Here is a 12,155-nt window from a genome sequence, read left to right as displayed (position 1 = left end):
CCAAACTGGTGAAGTGATTAGTCAAAAGACTTAGCTGCTACTTCTCTCTGCCCATCTTCACCTCTCCCCATTATCAAAGTGCTTTCTCACTGTGGAGAATATGAAAATGTATGAATGGTTGGAAGGTAGAAAAGATGGAGGGAAGGGTCATGCACAGTTTATCCACACATTTTCTTTATAAAAAAAATTTAATTAATTTATTTTAATTGGAAGCTAATTACTTTGCAATATTGTGGTGGTTTTTGCCCTACATTGGCACGAATCAGCCACAGTATCCACACTTGTTTTTTTCTTCTGACTTTTTTTTTTCTTTTTCAATGTTTGGTTGCGCTGTGTCTTCGTTGCCATGTGAGAGCTTTCTCTAGTTGCAGAGAGAAGAGGCTACTCTCTAGTTGCAGTGTGAGGGCTTCTCATTGCAGTGGCTTCTCCCACTGCAGGGCATAGGCTCCATAACATGCAGGCTTGAGTCGTTGCAGCCAGACTCAGTAGTTGGGGCACACCATCCCAGTTGAAGGGCTTCCCTGGTGGCTCAGGCGGTAAAAAGCGTCTGCCTACAATGTGGGAAAACCCGGTTCATTCCCTGGGTCAGGAAGATCCCCTGGAGAAGGAAATGGCAACCTACACCAGTACTCTTGCCTGGAAAATCCCATGGATGGAGGAGCAATCTTCCTGGACCAGGGATTGAATCTGCGTCCCCTGCAATGGCAGGCAGATTCCCACCCACTGTACCACTGGGGAAGTCCTCTTCTGATGTTTTAAAATGCATTTTCCTTTATATAACTGGTATCTTATACTCTGAGATATATGACTTTATATTCTGTTTTTTTTTTTTTTTTTTGCTTAACATGTCATAAACTTTTACATAAAATAATATTTAAAGTGAAATATACTTTTAATATTCTTTTATCGGGTTGTTCTTTGTTTCTCAGAGATGCAAAGAATGATTTAGCAGACATCTTGGTTCATTACCTTTGTCTACATTTTGAACATTTATTTCCCTACCTTAAGAGAGATTTCTAGAAGTAGAGTTGTGTGGCCGAAGATACGAACATTGTAAAGACTTGCTCTCTTGGTCACATGGCTTTCCAGAAAGAGTGTGCCAGTTTATACTTTCTTCAGCAACCAGTAAGAGTACCTGTCCTACCTCACCTTCAAATATTTCTTAATTGGAAAAAGGTGAAATAGCAGTATATTATTTTTATTTGCATTTCCATGATGATTAGTGATAATGAATGATTTAATTTTTCTGAATGGGGAGGTAAGTTTTGTTTCTTCCTTTGTGAATCATCTACTTATTTGGCTTTGGGTATCTTTAAAGAAATTTCTGTGATCTCTTCATATATTAAGGAGATTGTCCCCTTGGCCTATTTATTTCAAATTTTCAGTTTGTGGTTTGCCATTGAATTTTTGGTAACAGCTTTATTGATATATAATTCACATAGCAAACAATTTACCCATTTAGAGTATACAATTCTATGATCTTTTTTGTATCTTCACAGACCAGTTCAACTGTCACTATGATCAATTCTAAAATATTTTCATCACCTCAAAAAGAAACTTCATACCTCTTAGCTGTTATCTCCCAACCTCCCCACCCCTTCCCAAGAATCCCCAGCCCTAAGCAATTACTAGTCTATTTTCTGTTTCTATGGATGTGATGATTCTAGACATGTCGTATGTTTGAAATCATGTAATGTGTGATCTTTTGTGGCTGGCTTCTTTCACTCAGCATAATGTTTTCAACATTCATCTATGTTGTAATATGTATTAGCATTTTATTCTTTTTTGTGGTGAATAATTTGTCAATCCATTCATCAAAGAATGGGTAATTGGGTTGTTTCCACCTTTGACTATTATGACTAATGCTGCTAAAGCATTACAATTTTATTTTTAATTAAATTTGTTTACCTAAGTTTTAAATTAATGTCATCAATGCTATTGCTTGTTTCATTTGTATTTCTTCAGTTGTTTTTAAGATAAACAAATCTTTTCTCAAAACAAAGATAAAATTTTCACCCACGTTTTGATATACTTTTATCTTTTAAAATTTGTTTTATTGTTCATTTCCATCTGTAATCCATCTAAATTTTCTTTCGGAGTGTATGAGAATTAAGATTCTAAACAGTCTCTCTGTCTCTCTATGTCCATCCCATATAGCTAAATTTTTTCAGCAGTGCCTGCTGAGTCATCCCTTTCACCAAACATTTTCTTTATTCTGTACTGATTTTTAGTGCTTTCTTTATTACATATTTAGGTGTTTTTTTTTGGCGGTTCAATAACTTTTGGACAATCAGCAGTTAATTTTCATCCACATTAACTGTAGATTTTTGAAAGTTGTGACAGGCACATAGGTAACCAATGTGTGGTTTGTTTGGTGAATGTTTTCTGACAAGTGCACACAACTAGGGTATGGGACATTCCTTATTCCTTTGGCCCAGACAGGGTTGTTGAGCCTTATGTCAATGTGCACACTTAGGGTTCCCATCTCCTTCGTGGCAAATTTCTAGATTTCTCTGAGTGCCCGAGGGGCACACTTCTTGAAACCCACTCCAAGGATGAGCTTGTGAACATTGATAGTGTATTCTTTGGTCACTCTGTTGATGGCAGGTCGGCCCTTCTTCTTCTCGCCACCCTTCTTTGTGGGAGCCATCCTGCGGGGGTGGGGTTGGAAAGAGAGTGCAAGGGATTGCCACATACTAAGTTTTTGTGAGGATGAAACTTGGTTTGGGAGTTGTCTATTGTATTTAATTGCTCTGTTAAATTTTTTTATACATTTAATATAAAATAAGACTTATCTTTTATTGTTTTTGTAAACTTTAGTAGAAGACAGAAAACCTATATAAATGGAATTTTTCTAGATAGGAAACACTGTGGCAACTACAATTTAAAATTCAGCACAGGAAGGGTGTGTGACCTGTACTTTACATTTTATTTGAAAGTCAGAAAAATTTGTGATTATTGTTTTAGTCAGATTTTCTACTTACTTTGAAACAGTTTTGATAGTTTATATATTTTCTGTAAAAATTGTATTGAAATTTAAAAAAAACTATTAGCAACAAATTTTCACATCAGTATATTTCTAAAATTTTCTCCATATTTGTTGTTATCATCTCTTTCTTGTTTGGCTTATTTCTATTTCTCTATTCTTTCCTTGATTGTATTTATTAGAGCTTTAATTCTTTGGCCAGCCAACTAACTGGGTCAGCAATTTGGGAGAAATGAAGAGATTTTCTTTTTTGAAGCAATAGACCGTACTGTGAGTCTATCCTAAGGCAATTATATCTGTACAATAAATTAGAATAGGTAGTTGGCAAAAGTTCTACCCACTCAGGATAGTATCTAAACAATTCTAGATCCATAAGTAGTTCCAGGGAATTTCTTGCAGTTTTAAGTGACTGATGAATGTTTTAAGTCAATGAGGTTATTTTCTCATCCAGGAAGAACCATAGAAATGAAAAACTGGCATGTTTAGGCAATGAATGATACAGAACTAAAGCTTGATGTGGTGTTACATAGTTATTAACAGGGAGAATATTAATTGTCCCTGATTTTTTGGCTCTTTCACAAGTTCCCGTGGTGGGTGGGAGTGTGCCCGGGTAGCATGTATAGTTCTGTTCATGGGGATGGGCCCTGGCCATTTTAATAGTGACCAGTCAAGCAGAAGGGCTTCCCTCATAGTTCAGTTGGTAAAGAATCTGCCTGCAATGCAGGAGACCCCAGTTCAATTTCTGGGTCAGGAAGATCCGCTGGAGCAGGGATAGGCTACCCACACCAGTATTCTTGCACTTCCCTTGTGGCTCAGCTGATAAAGAATCTGTCTGCAATGCAGGAGACCCGTATTTGATCTCTGGGTTGGGAAGATCCCGTGGAGAAGGGAAAGGCTACCCACTCCAGTACTCTGGCCTCGAGAATTCCATGGATCGTATAGTTCATGGGGTTGCAAGGAGTAGGACAGAACTGAGCAACTTTCACTTTTCACTTTCAAGGAGAAAATGTTGTGGAGAAGGGCAGATCCAGTGGAGAAAATGTCAGCCTTCCCTTAATTTGGCTTGGATGGCACGGAGGTGGGGAGACTACTGCACTTAGCCTGTGTGCAGGGGTCGAGGGGCACTGGTCATTAGCCCTGAGTGAGAGGGGTCAGTAGGCCTGAAAGGAAAGGAGAGATAGAGGAGATTGTGACTCTGGCGCAGAGTGAGAAACAGTATCTGTCTCCTTGGGACTCAGCACTAACTTCTGCCTGGATTCCCATTGTGCTAACAAGGTCAGAGACCAGGCTGCACTCAGCCCCGCCTTCTGGACTGGTGCGTCTTGGATGAAATCGGTACCTGCCTGGCTGTCCATCACACTCTGGACCTGTGTGTAGACATCTGTCAGAACACATGTCAGGCTCCAGGACAAGACCCCTGCCCAAGGCTATGGAGCTTTTCACTTGCCTATCTGGGAGACCTTGGGCCCTCCCCTGGCCTGGGCAGGTTCTGGAGACCCTTGGCTCACAGTTACAGCCCTAGGACAAGGTGGTGATTGGTTCCCCACACCTGCTCTGGCACCTCAGCCTTCATGGTGGTGGGAGCACAGCCCTCCCCTGGCATGACCTGGGATCTTGAGAACAAGCCTGTGTTACAGCTTTCTTTGGGGACATATCTGCCTGATCTGCCACCCCAGCTTTCTCCCAGGACGTATGTCACTCCTTCTGTGGGAGGCCAGCCTGCCAGAATCAGCCAAATTAATCTCTCTCCAGCCTTTCTAAAAGATGGGCTCTCTGAAGGCGGGATGGGTGTTTGGTTCATGCTCGTGTTCTTGCAACACCTGGCACAGTTGGCTGACTCTGTCGGTGGTTCAGAAATGGAGAAGAACAAGCCTGAGGAAGGGACTAGATGGACTTTCCTGTTCCTTGCAGCTGTTCTTAACCATTTTGTTCCTCTTTGAGGATCTGATGAAGCTCTGGACTATCTCCAGGGAAGTTTAGGCAAATACACACACACATGCACACACACAGACACACAGAGAATCTTGCACACAGGCACCCTATCAGTTGTTGAGCCCTGGTTAAGAGTCCCTGCTTTAGAGCTCTGGTAGGTTGCAAGTACCCCCATCTCAGCATCATCTCACTCCATGGCATGCTCTGTCTGCACACCCCTGCTCACCTGCTCCAAATCCAAGCACGCTCCAGTCTTCCCATGGCAAGGGTGTTGGCTGTGGTACTGATTTGGGACCCAGTGACTCTCTAAGGTTTGTTGAAAGTGATTGCCTTTTACCATTGCCCTGGGGGGAGTAGGCTGGCTAGCCATGACCTTGAGGAATAATGACTTCCTGGAAAGCACAGGTTTTACCTGATGTTCAAAAGATGGCCTTTAAGTGGACAGCCTAGTCTCGACACCCCTCCCTTTGAGGAGAAGGGGCCTCTTTCCGCAGTCACCAAAGCCAGCCCTGCAAGAAGTCCAGAGGTGAAGCCTGCAGAAGTCTGTTGTTTGCTGCCAGGCCTGCCAGCCCCAGACAGCAGCCTGCCCCAGACGTCTTGGCCTTTCTCTCCACCATCATCTTCCTGCCGTCACCCTATCCTCGTGGCCTCCATGGGGGTTGACTTTTTCCTCTTTCATGATTTCCTGAGTCACTCCCTTCAGCTTGTATTTGTTTGACATTCGGAGCCATTTCCTATTTGGTAACGTTTGGGGTTTTAATGGGGGTGGGACATGCCCAGCTCCGCTTCCCTTTCTTTCCATTCAGCTGTGTTCTCTGTGCCATAGATTCTGGCTGCGACTCAGTCACTGACACCGAGACTGAGGACGAGAAGTTCCTTCCCTACTCAAAGCAGCAGAGCCTGCCGCCGCCGGAGACTCCGCCTGGGAACCTGATGGTGGTGCAGCCGGAGCGCATCCGCTGTGGGGTAGGCACCTCTGGGGCTGGTGGATGGATGTTGGAGCACGGGCTTTGGGGCTTTTCAGTGGATGTAGTCAAGGGAGCGGTATTCTCCTGTCACACCTTTGTGTAATCCCAGCTTTCTTGTAGGGCTTCCATATACATTAGCCACCCTGGGACTCCCAGGGCCTGGGCCCTGGACATGCCTCACTCCTTTAAGTCAAAGGGAGAAGAGCCCAGGAATGTATGTGTCATCAATTCAAGACATGAAGTTCATGAGACGAAAACTTAGAATGTGTTGAAGGCCAGCAGACATGAACATTACAGTACACTATATGCCAATACTGGAGTTAGAGGCCTGGGTCTGGTCCTTCCAGCCCAGTGCTGGGCATTTTGACAGCTTGCTTCTCTGTCAGCTGGCTCCTTGTATGGCCCCAAAGTGCCTCAAAGCGTGATGGCTGAAACTTGCCGGCCAGTATCATTTGCAAAAGGAAGAAGCTTAATGCCTGAGCTGCTGCTGCTAAATTGCTTCAGTAGTGTCTGACTCTGTGTGACCCCAAAGATGGCAGCCCACCAGGCTCCCCCGTCCCTGGGATTCTCCAGGCAAGAACACTGGAGTGGGCCGCCATTTCCTTCTCCAGTGCATGAAAGTGAAAAGTGAAAGTGAAGTCGCTCAGTCATGTCTGACTCTTCGCGACCCCATGGACTGCAGCCTAGCAGGCTCCTCCGTCCATGGGATTTTCCAGGCAAGAGTACTGGAGTGGGTTGCCATTGCCTTCTCCGTAATGCCTGAGCATAACATGACTAACATTTTCACGGGTAGGACCCACGTTAAGAGATGATTTGAATGTGATAACCAACTGATGAGCCACTGTCATTTGAATACTACCACAGTATTGATAGTTTTTCATTATCTTTCCTTTTCTGATGAAAAATGTGTAGTATTTGGTTCAGAGCAGTGAAATGCTTTTTTGTGGGTAGGAGCCTGTGCTAGGTTTGCCACTGTGGGCTCCTGGAGGCAAGAGGGCGGAAGGGCCATGGAAATGGGAAGTCTTAGCTTCTCTGCACTTGTGAGTGGCTTTCTGTGCAGCCTGAGACCTCAAGGTGTTGGGCAAGGACGCCCTCCATGGGGGTTGCAAGCTGCTTCTTCAGACTGGATTGAACTCATAGATGTGTTTGGTTTGAGCTGCTCAGTGTTTTAAAAATTAGGCATGAAAATCTGTTTCCAGCTTCCTCTGGATCAGAATCTGGTAATAACCAGGTCTGAGATGAGCAGCTGGGCCATTAGATGCATCCCTGGTTCTCATCAGTCCCTTTTTTTTTGTACCCACTTCACTCCTTTTCCTGACCAGCCAGGCTTTGTGGTGGGCATGCAGTTTCTAGTCTCCCTATACTCTTTCCTGCCTTCCCCACGCCCCTCTCATCCTGACATCAGGCTGGAGACTGAGAAGGGTTTGGAACTGAAGAATAATACCCCACCCATACCTCCCTGGTTTTCCAGGCTTTGGCTCCTTCTCCTGTGCTGGCTCCCACTGACCCAGGATTCTCTCTGCTGCCTGCTCCAGGTCTTTGGATCCTGGGGCAGCTGGGCTGGAGTTGGGTCATGACTGTCAAGGGGGAGACACACTCATTTTCACTGGCTCCCCACCCTCCTTGGGAGAAGGAGCAGGTTGGACAGGGCTGGACCCACAGTGGGAGACAGGTCCACCACAAACACACTCACATTCACCCTTAGCAGCCTCTGTGAGCCAGGACCACAGCCCCCCTCCCAGCTGCTCTGGAATCAAGAGTGGCCCTCATCACAAAGGCCTACTCTAAAGGCTTGATAGCAGAATTTTACAATGAATTTCTGGGGATTAGCTATGGCCAGAAATTTCTCCTTTCCCCCTGTTTTTTGGACAGCGTGTCCTTTCTAGTTCAATGTCTTAAGAACTTAACCAGCATAACCATCACAGTAAAATAGATAATTCCATTTGGCAGGTTTGACAAGAGATCTCAAAACAATATAAAACTGCACTCAGGTTGCTCAATGCCTTGGGGAAATTAATCCTCCAATCAGTTATTTTTGTCCCTCTGAGAAGAGCATAAATTCCAAAACTCAAGAAGCCTTCTGTAAATCAGTGCCTCTTGCTCTGTAAGGCTGACTCACCTAGGGGTCTTGGTAAAGTGCAGACTCCGATGTGGTGTCTGGTGGGTCCAGGCAGGGCTTGAGATTCTGTGTTTCTAACAAGCTTCCACAGATACCAATGCTGCTGGTCCCTTGGCCTCAGTTTGGGTACCAAAGCTGATCTAGAATCAGTTCAGTTCAGTTGCTCAGTCGTGTCTGAGTCTTTGCCACCCCATGGACTGCAGCACCCCAGGCTTCCCTGTCCATCACCAACTCCCAGAGGTTGCTCAAACGCATGTCCATCGCGTCAGTGATGCCATCCAACCATCTCATCCTCTGTCATCCCCTTCTCCTCCCACCTTCAATCTTTCCCAGCATCAGGGTCTTTTCCAGTAGTTGTGTATGGATGTGAGAGTTGGACTATAAAGAAAGCTGAGTGCTGAAAAACTGATGCTTTTGAACTGTGGTGTTGGAGAAGACTCTTGAGAGTCCCTTGGACTGCAGGGAGATCCAAGCAGTCCATCCTAAAGGAAATCAGTCCTGAATATTCTTTGGAAGGACTGATGCTGAAGCTGAAACTCCAATACTTTGGCCACCTGATTCGAAGAACCGACTCATTGGAAAAGACCCTGGTCTAGAATACTGCTTCTCAAACTATCTGTGGTGAAGAACTTTTTTTTTTTAAGAACTTTTAAAAAATATTGTTCTTTCAAGTTTCCAATTCTGCCATAGACCAATACTTTTATAATACAACAAAAAAGAAATGCTATAAAAAAGTAAATGAATAGACATATAAAATACCAGCCCCAGGTTTTAAAATTATTATTGGGTTTGACAGACATAAGATGATCAAATTGCTATTAAGGGTTATAAATGTTCACTCTTGGGCTTTGTAACTGGTCTTTTGGGACCTGTGGCCAGCAGTCACTGCCTGGCACTGGACTGTAGACCCCACCCTGCTCTGGAGCAGCTTCACTGGGGAGAGCTGGGGCTCCAAAAACCAGGGAGAAGGAACAATGACTGGTCTCCCATTCCAGGCAGAAACCACTGTCTACGTCATCGTGAGATGTAAGTTGGATGAGAAGGTGACAACAGAAGCCGAATTTTCTCGTGAGGATTCTCCCTCGATAAGGGTGGAAGCCAAGCTGGAGAATGAGTACACTGTTTCCGTGAAAGCTCCCAGTAAGTAGTCCCATTGACCTCCAGAAATTAGGCCTGGTGTGAAGAGGCCCCTTCTTTCTTTACCTTGTTGACAGCTGTCTTTATCAGTCATTGAGAAAAGTGACAACCAAGATTTGGGTTGGTTGTTATATTCTCTTGAAAGGAAAAAGAAGTTGTAGAAGCATACATGTGTGATGGGGAGGAAATGGATATATTACAATGTTTACAAAGTTAATGTATTAACATTTTTTTAAAATTAGAGAAAAATAGGAGAAGTAGGGATAAAGTCATCTGACACCCTGTCACTAGGTCTTCTTTGCCTTTGTTCCTAATTTTTAAAAACATATTTGTTCCAATAGTATCTATTACCTTATATTCTGATTTTCTTTATGTAATCTTAATTTATCCTGTCTCCATCCTTTTACCACTGTACTATTACATGGACTTTGAAACTCTCAATTTTATAATTTTTTTTTCTATTACAAAAGTAATGTGTGCTCAATATAGAAAACTTGGAGAATACAGTAACCAGAAAAGAAAGTAGGTGGAAAATTACCCATATGCCCCCAAAGGAAATCACTGGTTTCTGTATTTTCCCACATCTGTGTACATAACTTTGTCTTGCAACCGACTATCATTACCTGAAAATACACTGTGAATATTTTCCCATGTTAATAAATATTCTTTTGACAAAATGATGCTTAATGGTTGCAAGGTAATCCAATGTGTAGATGTACCATAATTTATAAAACTAGCCCCTTGAATTGGACCTATATCTTAAAACCATAATTTTTAAAGCTATATAACACTCAGCTGAATAGAAATATCTTTTAATTTTCATTTCCTCATTATTGCCTATTTATGTCATTTTTTATTTCTTATTGTCTTCTTGTTATTTTAAGTGATGATGTATTGAGCCCCTTTATGCATGCAGGTTAGTGTCCTCGAGATGGAATTCCTGAAACATTGGGCGTTTTTAAGGGTCCTGAAAGATGATGCTTAGTTGCTTTATGGGATATTACTACTGTCAAGTTTATCTGCTATCTCATCACCAACACTAGGCCTTGTCACTTTGAATATTTTTGCTAATTTAATATCTTTCTAAAAAGTAGTCCATGGTTTTAATTTGCCTTTCTTTGATTACTAGCGAGGTTAAGTATTTTTCCATGTTCTCTACTTGTCACATTTCCTCTTTTGTGAATCGAATCTTTGTGGTTGGTGTATTTTTAATTTTTTCTTTCCCCCTCAAAACCCCTTCCTGTGGTGTAGAAGAGAGAACCCTCAGGGAGAGCGCACAGTAATGACGGCAGCACAGCAAGTGAATCAGTTCTACTGGTGTGATGGGTGAAGTGCAGAGTCCCACCGCCAGCATCCCCCCTGCCTCTGGTGACCACTGGCCAGCATCTCCCCCGCCTCTGGTGACCACTGGCCTTTATATAAAGTGCTTTAAATTCAGCTCTTCTTCCTGTCTATTGTGACTCGGGGCCTGCAGTAGTGAGTAAAGCAGATGGCAATCTTCGAAAAGTTAAATTGCAGACCCAGTGCGGATAATCCCTCTGACCCAGAGCTCTCCTGTGTGTCAGTCTGCCCACTGCTTCTTCTGCTCTGCCCCTCACTTCCCAACCCTACAGTTCACCTCCAAGCCCTTTGTTCCAGTCCCCAATTCATGTCTTCACTGTTTAAGTAATCCAGGAAGACTTTCCCCTGTACTCTTATAAAAAAAAAAAACCAACAACAGTTTTTTAGTATCTTTTCTTCCATCCAGACCTTTCATCTGGGAATGCTTCTCTGAAGATATATTCTGGGGACTTAGTGGTATGTGACACCATTATCAGCTATTATACTGACATGGAGGAAATTGGGAATTTATTGTCCAATGCTGCAAATCCTGTGGAGTTCATGTGTCAGGTAAGGACGATGAAAGGACCCCAGAGTTTTCTGTACCTATAGTTTCTGCTCATGGTTCACAATCTGAAATCTGTTGGGTGGGAGATTGTTGTTGTTCAGTTGCTCAGTTGGACTGTGGCACGCCAGACTTCCCTGTCCTGCTCACCATCTCCCAGAACTTGCTCAAACTCATGTCCATTGAGTCGGTGATGCCATCCAACCATCTCATCCTCTGTTGTCCCCTTCTCCTCCTGACCTCATTCTTTCCCAGCATCAGGGTCTTTTCCAATGAGTTGGCTCTTTGTACCAGCTGGCCAAAGTATTGGAGTTCCAGCTTCAGCATCAGTCCTTTCAATGAATATTCAGGGTTGATTCCCTTTAGGATTAACTGATTTGATATGCTTGTTGTCCAAGGGACCCTCAAGTGTCTTCTCCAACACCACAGTTCGAAAGCATCAATTAAGGCAAAAAGATGTAACAGTATGAAAAGGGTGGGAGATAGCTGGATTTAAAATCTGACCGTCTTCACTTTTGTATTTAGGCCTTCAAAATTGTGCCCTACAACACGGAGACCCTTGATAAACTTTTAACGGAGTCCCTGAAGAACAACATTCCTGCGAGTGGGCTGCACCTCTTTGGAATCAACCAGCTGGAAGAAGAAGACATGATGACAAGTAAGTCAACAGTCAAAACTCAAGGAAAAGGCAGCAGGTCGATTTCAGTTGGTCAGTTTCAGCATGCAGTCAGCCTGTGTTCATGCTTTCTATTGGGTCTTGCTCTTCCGTTCATCCTCTGAGAAACAGTTATTCTTCTCTGGTCAGCCTGAGATTCTTCTAAATTATAAGCCCAATTATCTCACTCCCTTACTGAATACCCTCTGTTGTTTCCACTTGTCTTCTGAGGTCCAAACTGCTTAACCTTTCACAAGCCCTTCCCCAGGGGCTTCTGCAGTGTTTCTGCTCTCACCCCTCTCTGTTCTCTCCCTTGGCTTCTATGCTCTGCTCTACAGAAGGTATGAACTTCTTTCACGTAATGAAAATTCCACCCTGCCTCTTGCTACCTCAAACTGTGAGACTACAGCTTCTTCCTCCCCTCCTGCTGTAGCAGCTTAGGAAGCACTTTCCCAAGTAGGTCCCACCTGCAT

General features: G+C 43.6%; 1 protein-coding gene and 1 pseudogene across 1 annotated transcript in view; one reads left to right on the top strand and one right to left on the bottom strand.

The window, feature by feature from the left end:
- The window catches only part of PIK3AP1 (phosphoinositide-3-kinase adaptor protein 1), a 113,781-nt gene that overhangs the window by 50,281 nt on the left and 51,345 nt on the right, over nt 1-12,155 (top strand). The window contains exons 3-6 of the mRNA XM_043927007.1: nt 5,745-5,884; nt 9,001-9,145; nt 10,890-11,032; nt 11,553-11,685. Coding sequence (XP_043782942.1) covers nt 5,745-5,884; nt 9,001-9,145; nt 10,890-11,032; nt 11,553-11,685 — 561 coding nt within the window. The remainder of the gene's footprint in view (nt 1-5,744; nt 5,885-9,000; nt 9,146-10,889; nt 11,033-11,552; nt 11,686-12,155) is intronic.
- On the bottom strand, nt 2,291-2,701 carry LOC122709139 (annotated as a pseudogene).

This window comes from Cervus elaphus, chromosome 15, assembly GCF_910594005.1.
Source record: "Cervus elaphus chromosome 15, mCerEla1.1, whole genome shotgun sequence".
NCBI classification, from domain to species: domain Eukaryota; kingdom Metazoa; phylum Chordata; class Mammalia; order Artiodactyla; family Cervidae; genus Cervus; species Cervus elaphus.
The sequence above is the reverse complement of the archived record's forward strand: the minus strand, read 5'-3'. Positions and strand labels throughout refer to the sequence as shown.